Raw genomic sequence first — 21,976 nt, 5'->3', positions numbered from 1 at the left:
GCGCATCTAGTAGCTCCATTCTTGGTTTAAAATATTGCTTAAATGCCATTTTGAAATTTTTTTCAATTTTTCCACATTTCCCCACTTGCTCCCCCTCCGATATATATATTATAGGGTCGGCGATGTTTCCTTGACACCGTTGCACACTCTTGACGAAAATTATAATACCCTTTGCAAGGGTATAACAGAATATATAAAATATATAAGGGTATAACAGAATATATACGAAAATTATAATACCCTTTGCAAGGGTATAACAGAATATATAACAATACTTGCGGAAATTGTTATGAAAAGTTTTCCGTCAGAAAGTTTTGTTGTATCCTTTAATAGCTTGCCAAGGACGTCTGCATTTTAGCTGAATATTTTTGCAACATCAAGTTAGACTTAATTACTCAAAATGTATATTTTAAAAGTGAGAACAAGGAAATGTATTATACACTGTGCACAAGGTTTTAAAATCCATTTTTAAGAGCAAGAAATTGTGATTTGCTTAAGGATGTTCTTCTCCCTTTGCATTCAAAGAGCCATCTCTTAGATAATAGAGTCCCATAAAAAGCGGATTACACTTTTTTAAATCCAAACATTTGTCTGTGTGCTCCAAATCGAAGTTCAATTCAAATTGCAGTCTTTACAATATTTTTTTATTTTTAGAATTTCTCCCTCCAAGGAAGAAATTTTGATGTGATTTTGTTGCCGGGCAACAACCGGTGGGGGCGTAGGAGAGATACAGTTCTGGCCATTTGGAACCATTTGTATTATGTCTCCTAGATAGGAATGCTTGCTTTTAGCCACTCTCCGGGCGCCGGCTGTCACTTTTGATGGCCATCTCTTACGGGTAAGTGCTTGTTTTTTTTTCAAAAGTCTCGGCCAGCGATAAGTGAACCCTTTTTGGGGATGTATTTTTATTAGCCGCAGGACATTGGTCCCCAAAATGCCACAGACATTATTTAGAGGCATTTAATTTTGTGGCCTCGCAGATGTGAACCCATCGATAAGATACGATCCTTTAATTTCAGTTACATCCTGCCCGTGTTTTCTACCTTGTGGTTGTATACCTTTTAAGAAGATGAAACGAGCGTTTATTTTTTTCAACTCAGGTTTTTGGGAAATAATAAAAGTTACGCGTGTCCTTGGATACTTTTCCATTAAGCCTTTCACTTCAGCGAAAAGCAGTGGCGTTTACTTTCACATGTCACCGTTTCCTTACTTAAGATGTGTTTATTTTTTTCCAGCTGGGCTCCCCACTGTTGTCAAAGCAGATTTCCCTTGATTTGACAGGCAAGTCGCAGCCCGACATGGGAAATTTCACAAGCGGATAACATACAGTGCGTATACGTATTATGTTTGTATTGTGTTGATATTTTCGGCTTGGTATTGATTTTGCATCCCCGTTGTCGTTGTTTCTCTTGCCAATTGCAATTGTTTAACTTAGTCAGCCTTTCAGGCAGCCAGTGGTTGAAAATAAATCCGAACAGAATTCTGCTTGAATCCTTTTGGTTAGTTGCTTGGCCTGATTAAGGAATAAACATTAAATTCGAACTGCAAGTGGCAGTGGGATAAATGCATTGCACAAACATTCCACTTAAAATATACAAATTTTCAAGGATATCGAAGGGATTGAAAGGAACGCATGAGAGACACAATGAAAACTTTCCGGTATTTGTTCACGAAACCAATGCAAATGATCCAAAAATACATACCTTTTGTTGTCATTTCACTCCAATTCCAATCTGCAAATAAATGTCGTCTTTGGTTGTGATTGGCAGGTAAAATATAGCATTCCTTAAATGCTTCGAAACCGAATGCTTTGATTGTTGAAGCGCTGTTCAAGCCACCCAGACATTCGTTGGCCTCATTAAAACAACACCTGTGGGGCAGTGTCATTCAAAGTAAAAGCCCTAGAGCCCACGTGTCGTATACGCTATTTGACTATAAACATCATTTAAAACACAGCGGGTGAACAAAAATCACAAAATTTATGATTCGGTGGCTTTCCCACTTCAGACATTGATTGAGCCAATGTTTACATCGGCAAGGTTAATTAATTTATTTTAAAACATCTGACAATGGCCCATGACAGTCTTGATTGCCAGGACGAAGGACGAGAGGGGCAGTCGTTTACCATTTAATATGCTAATCGAATGCCGCACAAGTTTTAATTAACTATGGAAAGTATTTTGACGGCCTGCCGTTCTGGAGCACAGCAGCGGAGGCTGTTGGCTTTAATTTTCGGGAATACTGGACTCTTTAAAGCAATATATTTGGTGACCCGAAAAAGGGGCATAAATCTTGTTTGGCAATGCCATTCGGGCAAAATCCGAGTGGGATGTGTACGCTGAGTAATTCGAGGCGAATGGTAGAGAAGCCAAAGGCCTCTCGCACATTGATTGATGGCCGAACTCGTTCCATGGGGAAAAAGCTATTTATAATATGTTTATTATTTATCATGCATGCTAATGCCAATATATACATAAGCACGCATACTCAGACGTCAGGTTATTGGTCCTGTTTGTTTGCTTATGAAATTTGATTGAAACTAATGGACGCGGATATGGACGCCGGCGAGTGGCATCCGCAAATGTCACCCAAAGGGCACGTAAAAGCCATTCAAATATTGGGAATAACTCTGGAATAACCCAACACGGCTCAAAGGGAAAAATGAGAGATGATAAAAAGGACTTCCTTTTCGTTTTCCACCCAGCATCCGGTCTGGGAACATAACCAGAAAGTTATCCTTAAAGCGCTTTGTAAAGTCTTAGCAAAATAAGCTTATTTCTTATGCTCACGCTTCACGACAATTCTATTTCCAGGGCATATCACAATTGTCAACCCTGCTTTAGCTCAAGCACTTCAACTCGATTTATCATTTATAGGAATATTGCGATTCAAAACGTTGAGTGAGAGGTCCAGCATCGTCAGCTTCTTGGATCCACTTTCCCTCGGGACTGCGGCTGGGCGAAAAATGTCAAGTGGCACTCGGGATGTCAGCCAAAAGTTTTGACAGCGAAATTCAAATGCAAACACACCAGCTGGCAGAATAAACAAGCTTAATAACTCGACTGACATTGGGGCATTTCTAATGAAAGGTCAACAGACGCGAGTGTTGTTCTTTCAGCTTGTGCGTTTTCGACTGGAAATTATTGTTGTTACTACCATTAATGCACTCGTCCCTCCGAAGTAGTTGGGAAACTATTTGAGAAACAATCTACTGCGTCTACTCATCCAGTTGATTATGGATAATTGAATTAAATGCTCCAAATTCTTTGCTAATTGAGTAAAATTTTAAAGCTTACGGCTTCAGTGCTTGGAAATGGACTCAACCTCAGAGTTGCCCCATTCGTCCTTCTCAAATTTCCATATTGCTAGCAGAAATATTAATGGTTTTACACCCCACTGCTCTTTTGCGGATTTATTTACTCCCAGATCGTTGTCCTGGCAACTATTTCAGCTGTGGTCTTTTCTTTACCCTTTCAATCAGTCGGGTATGTTGAAAATGAGATATAATAAGTAATGGCTAAGAAAAATATGATTATAACGTTATCATTATACTCATCCGCAGTCCACTTTGCAAAGGGTATGTGCAAAGAAATTCCTTTTTATTTATTTATCGCAAGGAGATCTGATTAAATTGAAAATTAAAATCTCACGAACCGCTTAAAATGTAAGTAAATAAGTTTAATTTGTAGCATCGGGGTAAGGAGTTTTATTAAAAACAAAATATCTCTGTTTCAGGAGGAATGTTAAGACGCGGAAAAAACCTGAATCTGTTTACCTCCGTTCGGGTCCAAAGGGACACGGTCCCAACCCTTTTGATGGTAATGTAATGTTGCCTGAAAAAGGTCAGATGTTTGCTTTTGTTTTGGGCTTTCGCTTTGAAGAGGAGCGCGAGAATAAAAAGATGCTCAATTAAAATTGGCTTACCATTCTAAGGAAATATAATGCCAGCATTCAGTCTACTTTACCCACATGTGAGACATCTGCCTAATTTCCAAAACGAAATTCCACACCCCAGAAGATTCCGCCCTGAGGTGTCATCTAAGCTCCAAGATTGATGTCTGAGCCTCGTTCCACGTAATTTACTTTGACGATTTATTGCTGACAAACAGTTTCACGTTAATGCGAATGCTTTGCCGACTTATGTCCTAATTATTTTGCCTTCAATACCGACGTATGAGCCTCTACAAATTTGATGGAGGCCCTAAAAGGACCAGCGGAGGCTTAAAGACCAAAGCTGTTTATAGTTTACACTTGGCAGGGCTCTGTTATTAAAGTCATTTATAAGTCTCCGGAAAGAAAAAGGTCCTACTTATGGCATTCCCTAAAGGGAATTAAACTAAGGGACACAACTTTAAGGCTTAAGTGGCACACATTCTATTCACAAGGACTAGGCAACGGAATTTAATGATAAAATTGTTTTCATCATTTAATATTCATTAAGAGACTTACATCTTTTATGGTTTCCTCCCGGTGCGTGAATTAGCTTCATTTGGATGCTAATTTTCTAATTGAATGTATATAGACACGTTTGCATGAGTGGCTCTGATGTGGCATAAACACACACACGAACATAAATCTACATAAATTTTCTCGTTTAAGGTTCCATATACTGAGCCGTACCACACTGCGTATACGCAATACGGCAAGTGACAAAGCGGCTGCCACTTTTGTCAAGGTTCAGGTCTTTACTTTCTGCCTTTTTAAAACTCATATGGATATACATATATATAACTTTACCCACTTGTCATCTGCCATAAATCAAATGAAAGTCCAGAAAAGCCTGCGAGCGTCAGCCAGAGTCTCTCCATCAGACATCGACACAAAGAGGATGGGAAAAGTTATGAAACTGCTTAAAATTTCAACGTTTAATTTAATCCGAAATTTCTTCAGTGTTTTGGAGGGAGAACTTTGCCGATTTTCGACGGGTGGATCAGCCATTGTTGCACTTTTGGATTTCCTGCCACAAACTTTGCATCCTTCTAAAGTTTATTGAACATGCAGGTCCGCCAAGTTCGATGGCCACCACTGGAAGTCAATCATCGGATATAAAGTTTGTCCTGATAGTGAAAGCGCCAAGACTTTCACTTGATTTCCTTTATGCTTTAATTGAATTTTCACTTAAGCATGCCAAGACGGTTGGCAAATATTGCTATTGCTACTAGTCAGGCGCTAATGGAAAACTCATTATCCTTGGGAATCAGGAGAGGTGGAAGAGCTCAGCCGTCCTAGCAATTAGATAGAAAGCGTTGGTGTTTCTGCTTTGTGTAAGTGTGTTTATTGCCTCTTGTGAGTGTAAGTGTATAGTGTGTATGCCTGGATTGCGGTATATAAGTATATGATGCCGTAAGTGCCGCACAATGCCAACTTTAAAGCGTCGAGTCCTGAAAGCCGTCCTCTGTTTGCTTGTGATGAAGATCCGAAAGTAATACCCAGGATTTGCAACACGGAGTGCATATATTCTGTTCATAAAACCTGTAGTTCGCGGAATGCAAAAAAGGCAAATGAAAAAGGTACGTGGATAATGCCGTGAAGAATATTAAATTATTTGATACTACTCTGTAGTTGAAATATTTGATATGTTCCATATTTTTTATAAAAAATATATAAAGTATACGTCCTTTTTTTGGTCAAGGAAACATGCTCAGAACACCAATAGAGGGCTCTTAATAAACAACCATCAAATAATCCCTCAAGCGTTTAGATTTAATTAATTTAGTTTTATTTCATTTAATTGAATTAAATGACATTTTTTTCTAACCATATCCTAACCACAATCAGCTTTCAAAGAATTTAAAGCGTAAAATGGCGGGGAAATATTTTTTCTTTTTTAAAGACAAAAAAATTACAATATTAAATTCAATTGCAGAGCTCTTATGCTTTTAATCATTTGAGTATTCTCGATGTTTGTCAAAAGCAGACTTCGCACTGCATTCTTCCACTTAGGATCCATTAAGCCGGATTCGTCGGACTTTGTAGCTTTGCAGTCCGATGGCCTTCTATTTTTATGATGGATTTTTGGGAATGTAGCCGCCTGTGGCTATGTCAATATTTGAGAACAAAATGCGACTTTTCACAAACAAAAAAAAAGTAATAATAGTCCTACAACGGCGGGCAAACTGGTGCGAGTTTCTATTCGGCAACAGCACTTGAAAATGTTTTTTTGAAGTTTTATTAAATCGATAAAATATTTAATGAAGGATGTTAAAGCTTCATTGATTTTTTGAGAGTAAAGTTTAGGATTTTAGAAGGTTAGACTTATGATTTTAAATCTATTACCGACAGAGGGTTTTCTCTCCGTGTAGCATTACCCATGACACTGGACGGGCATCATCTGCCACAGCATGGCCTTTTCCAGTCAAAAAGCTGGACAACAGTTGCCGATTTTGTGGCTGCTCCACCGACGACCCTTTGTCATCATCAACCGTAGCGAGATGTCCTGAGTCCGTTGCCTGTGTCCAGTGTCCAGTGTCCAGTGTCCCTAAGCCATGCGTCCACTTCGACGCTGTAACTCTCCACCTGAGGGTTTAATTAACAGTGCCAATTTAGCCAAGTGATTAAGTGCCCTTTAATGGCACTGCTTCCGTCGGGATTGGGTTGCTGGATTGCACAGGTTATCCTGTTTACTGCAAAGTCCATTTTGATTTATCCTGACAAAAAGTGCTTTTAATTAGGACTTTAAAGCTTAATTTGAATATCATTAACTGGCAACTAAAACCACTTAACCCGAACACTTTCAACTCTGAACCTCCCCTGGGTCAAGTCAGCTTTTTTCCAAAAACTAATTAGGTTTTAAAAGTAAATTTTAATTTTGTTGGGTTTTTTAGGGTTCTTTTGACCTGTGGCTGTCTGGCTAACAGGAGGCTGAAACATTTGAATAATTATTTCGGACTGTCTGGTTTTGGGTTGTGTGTTTGCATGACAAATTAGTTTCTTTAAGCTGGCTTTCTGATTTAGAAGAATCCACTTTACCTTACTATTTTTGTTTAATTTAGGAGATGTGTTTGTGAAATACTATATTTTATGTTATCTTGAACTATTCTGAAAACTGAGTTTGCCCCGCATTGTTTAGGTATAAAGTCGCCGTAATTGAAAGGACTTTCATGACTTCCAGGTATTTGAATTTCCGTACATCCTTTTGTTGCATCAAAGTGGGGCAAGGGTAACAGGAAAAATTAAATCTTTACCTGGAATAGAAACTGAAGCCCAAAAAGGGTATATGTTCTGGAGTTTTTCATTTCTATTTTATTCGACTTTATCGTTCCATTCAGTTTTTGTAAAAATAAGTGGACTCTGTTGGCTTAAATCTTTCCCTGTCACGTTGGCTTAGTGACGAATGGTACTTGCATCACTGGATGCATGGGTTATAATTGGAATTTGAGACAGTTCCTCGGTATTGGATTGCTCCGGGATGTGTCCTAGACGGAGAACATATCGTAACGTATAAATTGATATTAACTGGGGCACATAAATCGCTTTAATAAATGCCCCACCTGGAATGCTGTTCCTCCTCCTCGGTGATGGTGGAGAAGTTGGTTAGGCGCTGGGAGGTGATCAGTGGACTGCCTGTACCGAGCATTCGCCGGGAATTCCGTTTACCATTTCCGGATCCGGTTTCCAGCTGGTTCAGCAATATCTGGTTGTGGGGCTCCTGCAGCTGATGTTGCTGTTGCATTTGGAGCTGCTCCGATTTGCTCAGTTTCTCGGCAGCTGTGAAGACTACAATTGGCTTTTGGATTGGAAGGAGGCACACAGGAGGCACAGGGAAGGGAAGGTAAGCATACTGGGGGTGGCACAACACATTCACCGAATACCTACCGACGGGGCACTGGCCGCCTGTTGCAGCTCCGCCCGGTGTCTCCGGTACTCCTGGTACTGCGATATAACGCACAGTAAGCAGTAGAGCTTCAAGGAGTAAAAATAATATACTTTAACTAAAAATAATACTTTAATTGTTAAGCTTACGTTTAGGCACAGGATAAAAAAGTCCATGGTGAAGATGAAACCGACAATCGGGTCGAATATAACGCGGCGGGAGAGGGTCAAGTGGAGGAGGTGGAAGCATTCGATGAGCAGGTCGCCCAGCATGAAGCAAATCCAGGGTATCAAAAATTGGCGTTTGTTCTGCAAAAGTTCATATACAGTTGGTAGAGGAGCTCGAATGATATCCTTTTAGAAACCCACCTGCTGGAGACCCACAATCAGGAGAACCGAGGCCAGCACCATCAGCATCGAGCAAAAGAGAAACAAAACGTTGAATATCACAGTCACTGCAAAAGGCATAAATCACACACGTAATTGAGTCGGGCCAAGTGGATGCTGGAGCACATGGAGAGCTCCACATATATATAGCCTTACCTATAGTCACGTCACCCTTCTCCAGCAGACTCTCGCCCATCGGCTGGGGTCTCTGGCCCAGTAGAAACTCCTGTTCCTCGCGCAGGTAGAACAAAAACATCAGCGTCGAGAACCCGAAGTAAACCTGTATGGAAAATTGTGCCAAGGCAAATAGGGAACTCATCATCCTTTTGGGGACATAAGGTTTGGGGCTCATTTGTTGTGGGATAGTGGGTGGGTGTGTGGGTGATACCCCAAAATGGACTTACACCCTCACAAAATCCTCCTCCAGTGACAATTGAGTGCTGTAATTGCTCAAGAAGCATGCTCGGTAATATATTTTCTTAAGAATTTAGTTAATTTTCTTTGTCCGCCAGTTTATTTTCGGTGTTTTTGACAGACAACGTTTGAAGGAATTTCTTATGAGAACATAAAAGGAAAAGAATTTCTGTAATAAGATTCTAAATTAATGGGTTTTTAGGTTTGTGGTTCTAATCGGATATTTAAGGAGAAGCTATTTTTATTTTTTGAAGATAATTTCGGTGAAACATTTTGACCTTTAAATCTTAAATTTGGGAATTAAAGACAAAATCAGTAGGCTATTATTATAATGAATAAAATTGTATTCCTTGGCAATAAAACAACGAAAAGTTTGTTGCAATAGTTTCATAAAGTTTAGTTTTTTCTAAGAAGTTTTTGCATCTTAAATTATGTAAATATTCTCAAAAATAAATTTAAAAATTGTATTAAAACTTCGCATTTAAATCTTTGTTGAAATTTGGCCTTTAATGTGCTCCCTAAAACTTTATTCAGCCTGACTAAGTCTTTAAGAAAAGTACAACAATATTTGATGTAATTGAGCAGAAAACACACTTTGTATTTCTTGTATTTTGTATGAATATTCAAGAAACAAAAAAACAAGCCAAAAACTTCCCTCAACTGCTTAAAGTTTCATAAATTTGTTTACACATTTGCTTTGCCGCCAGGCCACTTTTTATCTTTAGCAATTATTCATACAAGAAGTCACCTACCAGAGTGTAGATGGCACAGGCGAAGCTCCCACTCCTCACATCCTTCCAAAAGCAACAAGACTCCAGGATGGCCATCTTTCAGATGCTCACGCCTCGAGGATAAACATTCCAAACACGTCAAGGGATTGAGGGGGTATGTATTGTACGTTTTTCCTTTAGGGGCTGTTGTAAAGGGATCGGCTGCCGCCACTTTCACTTGACTTTCTACACTTTCGCGCGCTGCGTGGCTTTCACTTTATCGGGCTTCCCGTCGAAACACTTAATTTGCTCTGCTCTTAGTTGTTTTCCCCCGTTTTAGTTTTTATTTGACGCTCCGCAGATAAGAATCTAGGATATTTTGTGGCTATGCGTAGCCTTGGATTTTTTCGGGACACTGACACATAACTCCGTACACCAGACGCACAGATTTATGACACTGATTTATGTGGCATGACCGGGCATATTTATGTGGCCCGAGTTGTTGGCTCCCAAAATACAGCATCCGTCCTCGAACCGTCGTCATTGAAAGTCGCATCGGGACTGGTGTGTGTAGCTCCTCCGGTGAAGTCTGGGAACTTGGTTTCAATTTCGAATAATTCGGACATGGATTTTTATGAATGAATGTTCGAAATCGCAGATCGCATGCGCCAGTTGGGGAAACAATAGCAACAGGCGGTACAAGACTCCTTGCATCCTGACAGCGGTTGACCGAATTTTCTTGTAATTAGCCACAAGCTGGGCTGGCTTTGCCAATACCACGAAATAGCTGCTATGGATTAGTAAACGATTGGATTTGCCAGCATTTAATTAATGGAGAAAAGCTAGGACCCAAAGCTAGGAATTTGCAGGAATCATTGTTTCTTGGCGCCAATGAGTCGAATGGTAAGCAGGGATGCCCCGTTTTATGCTCCAATTGCGGCTACTTGAACGGAAATGAATAGGAATGCCGGAAAAGTAGTGGCTTGGAAAATCATCAAGTCATCATGAAAATGTGCAGCCTGTCAGTGGAGGCTAAATGTTGGGAAAAAGGATTACTGAGTGAAAATTGGCTTACTCATTATGGGGGTTAAGGGAGACTGACAGACACTTATTTTTTCGGAATATATATTCAAAGTACAACCTACAAATCAAATATAAATTCTTAGTTATACACAACATATTTAACCCATTAAGCCCCTCTTCAAGACCATTTCATCTTCAAAGAAGTTCCATCAACTGAACCAGATATATTTGTCAGAATTTATATTTCTCCTTTATTTTGATTTTTTAATATGTCAAATAATGAAAGTCGAAAAGGATCAGATGAGGACGAGGAGGATGAAAATGAAAATGAAAGCGAGAACGAAAAGAAAAAGAAGGAGAAAAAGGGAAAACCGTATGTTAAGAACCCTTAAGTCCATATTTAATGTGAAATTGAAGTAAAATATTTAATTTTTAGGCGGTTTTCCCCCTCACCAATAAGGCCGGATCAAAGCGACGACGAGGAAGTCAATGTGACATATGCGGACCCGGATGATGTCCAGGATATGTTCACCAGACGCTCCTGGTGGCAGAGTCCGCCCGATATGTTGCCATCCTCCTCGTGGGACGGTCCCGATTACTTCGATTTCGATGATCTGCTTCCGATCATTGGAGAGTTTGGTCGCTTCCAGCTTGTTCTATTCCTGTTCATGATCCCCTTCGGCTACATCGCTGCCTATGTGTACCTGGGTCAGATATTCATGACGCTGACGCCCCACAAGTACTACTGCTTCGTGCCCCAACTGACCCTGGTGCAGGGCGAGGACCTGCGGAAGAAGCTGTCAATTCCCCTGGAGTCGGATGGATCCTTTAGCCGTTGCCGGATGTTCGACAGGAACTATACCAATATGCATGCCAAAGTTGCCAACAACACACACGATGTAGACGAGACGCTGCCGACCATTCCCTGCCAGTACGGATATGTCTATGAGGACAAAGAGATGCGGTTCCACTCGGCCACCATGGAGTTTGGATGGGTGTGCGACAACGACAAGTACGCCACCTATGCCCAGTTCATCTTCTTCGTGGGCTCTATTTTGGGTTGCGTGAGCTATGCATACCTAGCCGACCACGTCGGACGGCTGAATGTATTGGTCAGTAGCTGCTTCCTGGCCATGCTGGGCAGTCTGGCCACCGCGGCGTCCTCGAACTTTTATGCCTTTGCCTTTTGCAGATTAATCGTTGGGGCCTCCTACGACAGCTTGTTCACTATGGTGTTCATTTTGGGTAAGAAATCGATGTCCCTAATCTTAGAGGTTAATTAAGAGCCTCCCCTTAAAGTGCACGAATATGTGGGACCAAAGTATCGCTCCTTGGTGGCCTTCATTTCACTGGCCCTGTTCTACTGTCCCTTTACGTTGTTGATACCCTGGATGGCTCTGTGGACCGGTGATTGGCGGAGGTTTGCCGTGTGGGGATGTATGCCCATTATCCTTGGAATGGCCGCCTACTGGCTGCTGCCGGAATCGGCACGGTGGGTAAACAACTGACCAAACCATAAGTCATGAGCTCCTTCCATCCAGACGTTTTCCGATCGCAGCTGGCTGGTGTCGAGGGACAACATTGAAAAGGCCGTAGAGATCCTGAAGACGGTGGCGCGAAGAAATAAAATGGTGCTGCCAGCAGAACTGATTGATAGCTTCAAGGTGAGCTGTTCGGAGTTCTACCAAGACGAGATGCAGGGACGCAATTTTACTTTCCTCTCGATCTTCAGGCGGCGCCGCTTGGCACGCTTTATGATCCTAATGACCCTCGTCTGGATGGCCATATCGCTGCTTTACGATGGACAGGTGCGAGTGGCCAGTGTCCTGGATACGAAGAATCTATTTGTCTACTTCACGATATCCTGTGCGACGGATTTGCCCGGCTATTTCGTGGTATTCCTCACCCTGGATCGATTTGGGCGGCGTTGGAGCTCCTTTGCGTTCACGACCTTAAGTGGAGTCCTGAGCCTGATCGGCTCCGCAATGACCTCTTTGCCGTCCATGAAGAATTGCGCTTTGGCAAGTCGGTTCTTTGCCAACATGTCCTTCAACATAGCACTGCAGTGGTCGGCAGAAATTCTGCCGACGATAGTCCGGGGCCAGGGTGTGTCCTTCATCCATACGATGGGCCTTGTAGCCCTTCTGTTTTCCCCACCGATTATCTACCTCAACAACATTTCCTTTTCCCTGATGCTGTTGGTGTTTGGAACTGTGGGTCTTGCCGGAGGACTGCTGTCGCTGATGCTGCCGGAGACCCTTAATCACGAGTTGCCCGAATCCATCAGCGAAGGCGAAGATTTCGGTCGGGATCAGAGGGGGTGGGACTTACCTTGCTGCGGCCACGGCAACCGAAAATCACAACCCAGGCACTGGCGGATGGGCTCCACCCTGAGAACCTTGTCGCGGGACGAGTACCGTTCCCCCAAACTCCACCGTCATATGAACAGGCCGGACGCGGTCGGCGTTTTGAAGCGGAGCAGCACCGTTTCCAGTCGCGAGAGGCTCAGCGAAAGGGAGATCAGAACCATACAATTCAATACTAGCAGTCAATCAGAATGAGAGCAGGGGTTATTTAAGGACCTTTAGGTTTAAGGTCACAACGGCATTATTTTATGGGGTTGTTTTATAGCTTTTTTTTTATATAGCTCAGAAAACCTTTTTTATTTATAGGATTTTATTTGATTTATTTACAAATTAAATTATTATGGACACGTGATGGATAAATATATGATTTCATATGTATTTATATATAATTTCTGTTTCTTACGAACAATACTGCTTATAAGAAATAACAATTCGCAACGCAGTGACTTTCCGATTCCAATTTCCAGCTCTGTCTCAATCAAATTACTTTAGAAAGTTTAAAAGAATTCTATGAAATTGTAAATATTCCATCTAATTTTGCGCCAGTGTATTAGATCTGGGAATTCTCATCTCTCTTTAATTAAAAGTTTTCCATTTGGCTTGGCGAATGCATTTGTTGCACGTGTAAGTCTAAGAACATTTTGTAGTTGGCTTTCCGGGAAGACGGAGTGGTCCCAGATGCTCGCAAGGATTGCCTGGACAGTGAGCGCAGTTTATATTCTGATTAATATCTTAATGATACGTTGGGCCTCGCAAAGGCCGCCATTTCATTTTAATGATGACGAGGCCCACTTTAACGCCACGTTGGCGAAAATATTAAAGCCTCGTTATCATGGTAGCCTAGGACATGCCCAGGTTCGCCGGTTCCTAGCCCAGGAACTTAAGAAATTGGGCTTCATGGTGGTCCAGAATAAATTCCGCGAAGGTGTAAACTTCACCAATGTTGTTGCCTATTGGAATCCAGGGGTAGAGCATGTTATAATGCTGAGTTGCCACTACGATACAGAAACTCCGAGATTGAAGAACAAGACATACTGGGGAGCCACGGATGGAGCAGTTCCTTGTGCCATACTCCTGAACGTGGCCAAAACCATGGGTGAATATCTGAAAAATGATCTTTCCTTAAGAATGGACGTAGGTTTGGCTGTAAGTACTTAAATTGTAAAAAAAAGTATCTAAATAATGTATTTTTCTAGCTTGTCTTCTTTGATGGACATAAACCATTACTTACGGATCCAGAAAATGAGGTTCGCTTGATTGGCTCACGGCATTTTGTTGAAGTGGATTTTATACCCTTAGAAAATATAGTATGTATAATATTATGATTCCAACGAAACTAGTTATAGTATTTTATTTTTCAGATTTTAGCTATTAACTTAAACCTTATTGGGCTGGCAAATGAAAGTTATTTCAGTTACCACAATGACACCGCGGATCTCCACTTCAAAATTTCTGATTTGGAGCAAGAACTTTGGGAGTCGAAGCAGTTAACTGGTGGCCCAGTTTTGTTCCACAAACTCCAGCATTACAACAAAGATCAGCCTGATGATGATTATCCGTTCCATGAACAAGGTAAATAAAAAATGGATAGTTTCTCTGTTTCTAAACATACTACCTTTTTTTAGGTGTTCCAGTTTTGCATATTTCTCCGGAAATTAACCCAAAAATTCATCATACTACAGCAGATATTAAGGAGAATTTGCATTGGCCCACGATTCGAAATATGATAAAAATATTACGGAAATTTTTGTATGATTATTTAAGAAGTCAAGAATTTGATTCTCCGCATCGAGGTGAAGCTATGTTTATGTACCAAGATGAAGGCGAGAACATACTGTTTTACTAGTAAACGACTATTTTTAACTGGATTTCTCCTAAATTATTATTTTATATCCATAGAAAATTGATTAGTTGTGGCTAAAAACATTTGGGTTCATCGTTTCTCTCTGAAAACGGACTCAGTTTTGGTTTCAATTCAATGAAAAACAGGCGAAATGCTCCTGAAAGTTGTACTAGTTATATTGTTCATATACTTAATTGTGTTAATTTTACTTAACGTGAAAACAGAACTGGAAACTACCTTCAACTTTAGCCAAGATATAGAGCACTTTAATGCCACGTTGGCTCAGCTATTGAAACCTCGTTACCCTGGTAGTTTTGGCCATGAACAGGTGATTGTTTACCTGATGGATGAGCTTAAAAAGTTGGGTTTTGGCGTCATTTCCGATAAGTTTTATCTGGAAGCTCATTTTACCAATGTGATGGGCATTTGGAATGAAAAGGCAAAGGAGATGCTAGTCCTGTCCTGCCACTACGATAGCCAAAGTCCCAGGGAGGGCGAAAACGAGACATATCTGGGAGCCACCGATGGAGCTGTTCCATGTGCTATTATCTTGAATGTGGTCAAGACATTGGGACCCTATTTAAGAAGTAGTCTCAGGTCGCAAACTGATTTGGGTATTCTTGTGAGTATTGCACGAAATTCTTTAATTATTAAAACTTAATGTTCCTTTTTAGTTAATATTTTTTGATGGTTATAAACCTTTGCCACAGTACCATATAGATTTGAACAGATTCATGGGATCACAACGCTTTATTGATGTGCAACCAGTTAATTTAAAACGCATGGTAAGGTTTTCAGAATTAGTCTACAAATTAAATTGTATTTTGTTAGGTATTCCCTTTGCCAGGTGCTTTTAATCCACTTTAACTATATTGGAGCAGCTAATCAAACGTATATGAGCTGTTTCGAGTACACCAATTATCTTCACGATAAGATTGCGGACATAGAACAAGATTTACAAGAATCGGGAGAGTTGCAGGGCTCTCATATATTGTTTCAAAAGTTACAGATTCCATATTATGGTCTTCCTGGCGATTTTTATCCCTTCTACGAAAATGGTAACATAACTATGGCAAATTTTGTATTATAATTAAACTTATTTATTTAATTTTTTTACTGTAGATGTCCCTGTTCTAAATATAGCCCCTGAACACTTCTCTGAGTTCCATAATACCCCAGAGGATAATGTCGACAAATTGCATTGGCCCACTATCCTAAACATGGTCAAGATAATGCAAAGATTTGTCCATGGTATTCTGGATAACACTGTGTTAGAATGGGATGATACCTACGACACGGACCATGATGATTAAAAACAGATATTTCCTAAAGACGTTATGGAATTTCTAGATTATTTTTATATTCTTCCAGGGGTATTTTATATTAAAGGGACGCTTTCACTAAAATCCATTTTGAATTTTTAGGAATTAACTGAATTTTCTTGTCAGTGTTGCCAGATAGTTTTATCAAAAAATATACCAAAAATACTGCAAAAACAAAGCGCGCACTTTAAATTTGGGTCAGTTTTCAATTTTAAATTATACATTGAATATTATTTCTCTTTTCTTGCCCTCTTCGACGACGACGAAACCGAAAGGGTCCAGCGTTGATCTGCCTCCTCTAGCGTGCTAGGCATAGTTGCGTTCATAGTTTCAGGTAGGAAAATAACAATACACCCTCCGATTGCGGATATTAACGTGACTATCATCATGGGTAGACTATTGTACAAGCTTTCGGTGTATATCAGAAGTGGAGACACCAAACAACCAACACATCCCATCACATGAACGATTGACATTCCCTGGCCGCGAACTACCGTGGGTATGATTTCCGCGGCCCATTGTTCCCTCACATTAGTGGAAATAGCTATGAAGAACCTTCCGCAAATGCCAGCAATAGCTTCGTAATATGCTGTTGGCGCGAAAACGGCTAGTAAACTGCATACTGCACAAAGAATCATTACGGAAATCGTCACAGGCTTTCGACCAATTCGATCCAGCAGGACAAGAGGAACTATTCCAGCCGGCAACTCTGTCAGCGTAGAAAGCGAAAAAACCAGGAACGGATCAGCCTTTAAGTGAAAAATCGCTCGAATATGAACTTCGTAGGTGACAGAAGCAATAAACCAAAATACCATGATAATCAGAATGACTCCAGTCCGGCGTTTTTTCTTGAACAGATCTAGCCAGCTATATGTTTTCTGAGATTTCTGGTCATCATAAATAGATGTATAATGTTGGCTGATATTAGACCAGACTTCGTCGGAAATGGTTTTCTTATTCATTCTCGCCGCTTGTTTAAGGACTTCCATGCCTTTATCAATCTTTCCCATCGAAAGAAGCCATCTGAAATTAAAAAGTGTTTTGTTAAGAGGTATAGCTTCTAGATGCTAGATTTATGATGTGTATGCTTACGTGGGAGACTCGGGAATGAACACGCTGAATAATAATAGAATTGAAAAGGGCAGCGTGATAACATTGTTAAAGAATTTCCAATCCCCGCACCACAACGCAATCCAAGGAAGAAGAGCTCCACCCGAAGTAAATGCAACAGCTATGGCCAAGTTTCCCACCAAAGTGCGATACTTGGCACCAACATTCTCCAGAGCTGAGTGGGCAACAAATCATAAAAACTATTTTTCAATCAGTAACGAATAACACACTTAGTATATAGATAGTCATAAATCCGTCGTTCATACCGAATCCGACCACAAATCTGGCCCAATTGAAGCAGTAAAAACCGTCACACATGGAAGTCCAGCAGCCTCCTACCAAAACACACAAATTTGCCAGGAAGAAGGATTTAACACGCCCCCAATGATCAGTTATATAGCCGCAAACAAGAGATCCTATGATGGAACCCATAAAGAAAACTACAAACGTGATGGTGGGAAAAGTATCGCGAGAACACACCCAGTTGTTCTCGGTGGATATGGTTGGATAAGTGAGCCTTTTATTATCATAGATCCAGCCATCATCGCATGGAATCTTCGGCCAGGAGTCATCCGCCTCTGTGACGTTTATGTCAGACCAGTTAGTTTCTACCTTGTACATGTTACATTTGTCGATTTCCCCGTTTTTGAGCTTGGGAATCGCCAAAGCCAGTTGTTCCTCTTTGCTGCGATTCTCCAGTTCCCGTATGCGACACCAATACTTGCGAGGCAGGAGGATCATGAATAATTGACCCATGTAGGAGAAGGCGAAAAGGAAGGCTGCGGGCAACATGCATAAAGTAAGTAGCTTCTGGTAGGCTCCAAACTCCCCGATAATAGGAAGGAAGTCCTTATCCTGCTCGCCAGTATCGGTGGGCATTATCAAGGCCTAAAGGAGACTTTTTATTTAAAAAAGAACGGCATATGTCAATTATATCGAAAAATTTTTGACCAAAATTTTTTTGAAATACTAATATATACGACATAATAATATAAGGACACTACTTCGGACACATGTGCTCCAAAAAAGGGATACCTTCTCTAATACATACTGATAAAATGATGCTATATCTTCGCCAATAATCATCCGATTCTTGAACGGGATACCTTAATCGATTTGTAGATCGATTTTCAGTTAATCTGCATCAAAATCTGTATGCGAATTATTTTTTCGATATTTTGTTAAACTTTAAAGGGGGTCCCCTTCAAAAATGATGAATACCGCTTGGATGGCCAAAATGAGCCACTGCGAAGGCTATATCTTCGCCAATTATCATCCGACTCTGGAACGAGATACCTTAATCGATTTATAAATCGATTTTGCAGTAAATTTGCATCAAAATCTGGATGCAAATTATTATTCAAAAATTATTAAAAATGATTAAAGTTGTTAGTTAGCTGACTGAGCTCCAGAGCTTACTTTTCCTAATCGATCGTAGGCTCAAACGCTCTCCGATCTCTTCCAGCTCATGAGCTGCAGCAGCATGATCTCTCAATAGTATCTCTCCCGCATCCAATTCCAAAAGCTTTTTATATGCTTGCCCGCCAAAGAAACAATGGAAAACGTACGGTTAAGATCGATTTTCAGGCATCGATCGCGCTCAGAGTACTCCGGAATAAAAAAAGCTCTCTTCGAAATTGAAATATATGTGTAGTGTTTGGGGCTGGCGATTTTGGTAGTCATTGTGAATCCAACTTCGAAAGTGTCCAGATGGAGAACGGATCCGTGATTTTGATCCGCCGTTGGCCGGCGATGTTGTGCTGGCTGCTGCTCTGCCTCGTCCCGCTTACCAATCAGCAACAAGCCCGCGCGGGAAACGTAAGATAATGCAGACAGTGACAGCCCATTGTGACTCATTTGGGAAATCACAGAGGGTAGAGCTTCATCCATCCCACCAGTGCTCACATGCCCCAAACTGTTTCAGGTTGGAACCACGCAGTGGAGCGACGACGAGACCCACTTCAACCGAACTCTGGACTCGATTTTGGTGCCACGGGTCGTGGGCAGCCGCGGGCATCAGCAGGTGAGGGGGGGATAACATAAAAAGTCGTCAAAGCACAAATGACAAAATTAAAAAAAACCAACAGGTACGCGACTATCTGGTGCAATCGCTGAACGGCCTTGGCTTCCAAACGGAAGTGGATAAGTTCAAACAGCGGGTTCCCGTCCTCGGTGAGCTGACGTTCTCCAATGTGGTCGGTACAATTAATCCTCAGGCTCAGAATTTCTTGGCTCTGGCCTGTCACTACGACAGTAAGTACTTCCCGAATGATCCCGGATTTGTGGGAGCCACGGATTCGGCTGTGCCATGTGCCATTTTACTGAACACGGCCAAAACCCTGAGCGGGTATTTGCAGAAACAGTTTCAGAATCGCAACGATTTGGGACTGATGGTAAGTCTACCTTGAAAACTTTGCCTTGAAAATAGCTTTATTTTAGTTCCCAAGTGACGAAGAAACTTGACTAAGAGGGGGTTTTGTTTTTACTTTGTTCTTCCCAGACCCAATTTAACAATAACTTGTTTTGTGTTTATACTGTTGGGGGAGTGAGGCTTTAAAAATGCGATAAATATGCTTACCCACTTAGTCAACATATTTAGAAAACTTTTTTAAATGATTAACCAACAAATACAGCATCTAAAACATACAAATAACGTAGTTGCCCTACTTTGAAGCAAAAAATCTTTTTAAAATGCAATTAAATTATAAAAATTTCCAATTAAAACGTCAGGTTTTAGAACGCTACTGCCAAGTGCCATTATTTAAACAGATTAATTTTGTAATTAACAACTGAGATTAGCAACTCATTTTTTTCATACCAACTTTTGTAATTTTTAGCTTATCTTCTTTGACGGAGAGGAGGCTTTCAAAGACTGGACCGAAACGGATTCGGTTTACGGATCAAAGCACCTGGCATCCAAACTGGCCAGAACCAGAAGTGGCGCCCAAGTAGCCGGAAAACAGGCTCCTCGTAATATTGATCGTATAGTAAGTTACTAATTATAAATAAATATATAAAAAACTTTTTAAAACTTGTGTGAAACAGGAAGTGCTCGTGTTGTTGGATCTTATCGGTGCCCGTAATCCAAAGTTCTCCAGTTTCTATATGAATACCCATGGACTTCACTCCAGCCTGGTGCAGATTGAGATGAATCTGCGTGCCGCCGGAAAACTGGAGGGAAATAATAATATGTTTTTGAATCAGATAAGTGGTGGCTTAGTCGATGACGACCATCGTCCCTTCTTGGAAGACAGTAAGTTTGCTTTTATTTAAGTTTAAGAACATTTTCATATTCTTTTTTTGTTTAGATGTTCCTGTCCTGCACTTGGTGTCCACTCCTTTTCCAGATGTTTGGCACACGCCTCGCGACAATGCCGCCAATCTTCACTGGCCGTCCATTCGTAATTTTAACCGTGTTTTCCGTAGTTTTGTGTATGAGTACCTACATCGCCACACCGCCCCTGTTAATTTGCGTTATTATTGAACTTAGTCTTTGTATTGTTGTATGTCTAAGATTTATTAAGCATAAGTGTGGTTTGTTTTTTTTGTTTATAAAAGAATCCTAAAGCATTTTCTTCTAACGACGTTTGCGTCCAGCTTGCGCCTTCTTGCCGGGTGCCCTCTGGCCACGATTACCCTTGGGCTTCTTGCCCACAGCCTTGCGACTGCCCTTGCCCTTGGGTTTGCCCTTTTTCGCAGGTTGATCGGCACCTTCCGCTTCGCGTCTGTTAAAAAAATTATTATTAAGTATTATTACATTTGAAACAGGTGTTTGAAAAGAACTTACGCCAAGCGATCGTCACGTTTCTGTAGCGATATCGCCTTTTCCACATCCAGTTTTGGTTTTTTATTTAACACGCTCTTAATAAGGTCCAGATTGGCCTCCTTTTCCGGTTGCTGTGAGATGTGTGATTGCTTACGCTTGCCACCTGGTATCAATTCCTTCACACCCAATCCGCGTGCCTCCTTCTCCTTGGGCAGTTTGTTTTGGAATTTGCCCACAGAGGCTGTTGACGATTTGGCCACAGTCACGGCTGTGAGTAGTTGACTGGAAGAGGCAGCCTCAGGTCCCAGGTAGCCACTGCGCGGCATATCAATCTTCTTGGCTCGCACAATGTTTTTCATGCGCTGAATTTCGTTTTTGGCCACCTTTTCATTGCGCAGATCAATCTTTTTCTGGAACATATCCGTGTTTGGATCCACGTTCTGGGGCACTTCCAGCACCCAATCCTTTGCCTTTTCAGCCTCTGCACGTTTGAAACCATAGGTGGGCACCCATTTCTGTAGATTCGACAGATTAGAGTAAGCACATATTTGGGAGAACAGATTATACTCACATCCATGGTCTCATCGTAGGTTTTCTTCTCCTTCTTTTTCTTGGTAATGCCCTTTTCTTTAGCAAACTTCTCCCACTTGGTAAGAGGGCGGGGACCAGGCACCTTCCGGAGCCGGGGTAGTACTGTGGTTGGTTCCGGAAGCTTGGCCACGATGCTCTCATCCACCCGCTCCGTAGGCAGCTCCCAAATCGCATTCACCAGCAGCTGCGTGTTTTCCCGGGTTAAGGCTGTCAGGTACTCCTCCTTGTTATCCCTTAAATTAAAGAACCACATTTAAACTCGTTTTTGTAACTAAATTCAGTTGCGAATCGAAGTATACCGCAGTTCCCGGTCATCGAAGTCGTTGGGGTCTGTGATTAGCAAGGTTCCCACGTCCAGGCGACATTCCAGATGCTTGTCAACTGTGATCGGCTTATATTTGTCCAATTCTTTTTGGTGTTTGGCTAAAACTTCTTTAACAACATCCATTTTGCGGGGAATAAACAGAAGAATTTATTTTACACGTGCTGACAAGTGTTGCCAGATAGTTGATATACAGTGTGGCCCACTGCGTACGACGATTAAATACCAAGTCATTTCATATGAGAAGATAAAAAAATACTGCAACGACATAAATCGAAGCGCGCAATTTAAAGTGTTAATTTTTTCGAAT

General features: G+C 41.2%; 7 protein-coding genes and 1 long non-coding RNA gene across 21 annotated transcripts; 4 read left to right on the top strand and 4 right to left on the bottom strand.

The window, feature by feature from the left end:
- Positions 1-381: 381 nt before the first annotated feature.
- Positions 382-1,292, bottom strand: LOC116655800. Its single transcript, XR_004310861.1, has 2 exons — positions 1,126-1,292; positions 382-1,058 (listed from the first exon to the last, which is right to left on the bottom strand). It is a non-coding gene; the product is annotated as an uncharacterized LOC116655800 (long non-coding RNA).
- A 5,915-nt stretch (positions 1,293-7,207) lies between these two features.
- On the bottom strand, positions 7,208-9,795 carry LOC6506639. Of its 5 annotated transcripts, none has more exons than XM_001957454.4 (8): positions 9,366-9,499; positions 8,604-8,753; positions 8,356-8,479; positions 8,182-8,267; positions 7,963-8,121; positions 7,816-7,902; positions 7,491-7,726; positions 7,209-7,415 (listed from the first exon to the last, which is right to left on the bottom strand). In XM_001957454.4, exons 2-8 carry the CDS (start codon positions 8,658-8,660, stop codon positions 7,346-7,348), a joined length of 819 nt encoding a protein of 272 aa, XP_001957490.2. In that variant the 5' UTR covers positions 8,661-8,753; positions 9,366-9,499; the 3' UTR covers positions 7,209-7,345. The 5 variants fall into 5 exon arrangements, with proteins under 5 accessions (XP_044570354.1, XP_001957490.2, XP_032309862.1 ...); XM_032453971.2 differs by having other exon boundaries at positions 8,604-8,782; positions 9,366-9,490; XM_044714419.1 differs by having other exon boundaries at positions 7,208-7,415; positions 8,356-8,782; positions 9,366-9,490.
- A 177-nt stretch (positions 9,796-9,972) lies between these two features.
- On the top strand, positions 9,973-13,090 carry LOC6493305 (beta-alanine transporter). 7 transcript variants are annotated; one of them, XM_014908835.3, is made up of 5 exons: positions 9,973-10,719; positions 10,783-11,591; positions 11,646-11,838; positions 11,905-12,010; positions 12,079-13,090. In XM_014908835.3, exons 1-5 carry the CDS (start codon positions 10,616-10,618, stop codon positions 12,607-12,609), a joined length of 1,743 nt encoding a protein of 580 aa, XP_014764321.1. In that variant the 5' UTR covers positions 9,973-10,615; the 3' UTR covers positions 12,610-13,090. The 7 variants fall into 7 exon arrangements, 5 of the variants coding, with proteins under 5 accessions (XP_014764321.1, XP_001957491.1, XP_014764319.1 ...); XR_001408885.3 differs by having other exon boundaries at positions 11,888-12,010; positions 12,079-12,251; XR_006506971.1 differs by having other exon boundaries at positions 11,646-11,842; positions 12,079-12,251.
- A 286-nt stretch (positions 13,091-13,376) lies between these two features.
- On the top strand, positions 13,377-14,614 carry LOC6493306 (glutaminyl-peptide cyclotransferase-like protein). Its single transcript, XM_032453974.2, has 5 exons — positions 13,377-13,414; positions 13,471-13,858; positions 13,909-14,019; positions 14,074-14,284; positions 14,338-14,614. Exons 2-5 carry the CDS (start codon positions 13,610-13,612, stop codon positions 14,556-14,558), a joined length of 792 nt encoding a protein of 263 aa, XP_032309865.1. The 5' UTR covers positions 13,377-13,414; positions 13,471-13,609; the 3' UTR covers positions 14,559-14,614.
- Positions 14,615-14,652: 38 nt separating this feature from the next.
- On the top strand, positions 14,653-15,911 carry LOC6493307 (glutaminyl-peptide cyclotransferase). The gene is made up of 4 exons (XM_001957457.4): positions 14,653-15,177; positions 15,230-15,340; positions 15,403-15,613; positions 15,678-15,911. The coding sequence occupies exons 1-4, from the start codon at positions 14,707-14,709 to the stop codon at positions 15,866-15,868; spliced, it is 984 nt and encodes a 327-aa protein (XP_001957493.1). The 5' UTR covers positions 14,653-14,706; the 3' UTR covers positions 15,869-15,911.
- On the bottom strand, positions 15,887-17,999 carry LOC6506638 (solute carrier family 22 member 2). 4 transcript variants are annotated; one of them, XM_014909366.3, is made up of 4 exons: positions 17,218-17,989; positions 16,970-17,162; positions 16,690-16,900; positions 15,887-16,626 (listed from the first exon to the last, which is right to left on the bottom strand). In XM_014909366.3, the coding sequence occupies exons 1-4, from the start codon at positions 17,864-17,866 to the stop codon at positions 16,108-16,110; spliced, it is 1,572 nt and encodes a 523-aa protein (XP_014764852.1). In that variant the 5' UTR covers positions 17,867-17,989; the 3' UTR covers positions 15,887-16,107. The 4 variants fall into 4 exon arrangements, 3 of the variants coding, with proteins under 3 accessions (XP_014764852.1, XP_014764853.1, XP_001957494.1); XM_014909367.3 differs by having other exon boundaries at positions 15,887-16,900; positions 17,218-17,403; positions 17,468-17,989; XM_001957458.4 differs by having other exon boundaries at positions 15,887-16,900.
- Positions 18,000-18,589: 590 nt separating this feature from the next.
- On the top strand, positions 18,590-20,557 carry LOC6493308 (glutaminyl-peptide cyclotransferase). The gene is made up of 6 exons (XM_001957459.4): positions 18,590-18,805; positions 18,912-19,010; positions 19,075-19,380; positions 19,825-19,974; positions 20,033-20,240; positions 20,296-20,557. Exons 1-6 carry the CDS (start codon positions 18,698-18,700, stop codon positions 20,469-20,471), a joined length of 1,047 nt encoding a protein of 348 aa, XP_001957495.2. The 5' UTR covers positions 18,590-18,697; the 3' UTR covers positions 20,472-20,557.
- Positions 20,486-21,922, bottom strand: LOC6506637 (ribosome biogenesis regulatory protein homolog). Its single transcript, XM_001957460.4, has 4 exons — positions 21,644-21,922; positions 21,325-21,577; positions 20,775-21,268; positions 20,486-20,712 (listed from the first exon to the last, which is right to left on the bottom strand). The coding sequence occupies exons 1-4, from the start codon at positions 21,790-21,792 to the stop codon at positions 20,565-20,567; spliced, it is 1,044 nt and encodes a 347-aa protein (XP_001957496.2). The 5' UTR covers positions 21,793-21,922; the 3' UTR covers positions 20,486-20,564.
- Between the last annotated feature and the right edge of the window lie 54 nt (positions 21,923-21,976).

The sequence above is a fragment of the Drosophila ananassae genome, chromosome 2R (genome assembly GCF_017639315.1).
Source record: "Drosophila ananassae strain 14024-0371.13 chromosome 2R, ASM1763931v2, whole genome shotgun sequence".
Taxonomy (NCBI): Eukaryota; Metazoa; Arthropoda; class Insecta; order Diptera; family Drosophilidae; genus Drosophila; species Drosophila ananassae.
Note: the sequence above shows the minus strand (reverse complement) of the source record. Positions and strands in the feature narration are given on the sequence as shown.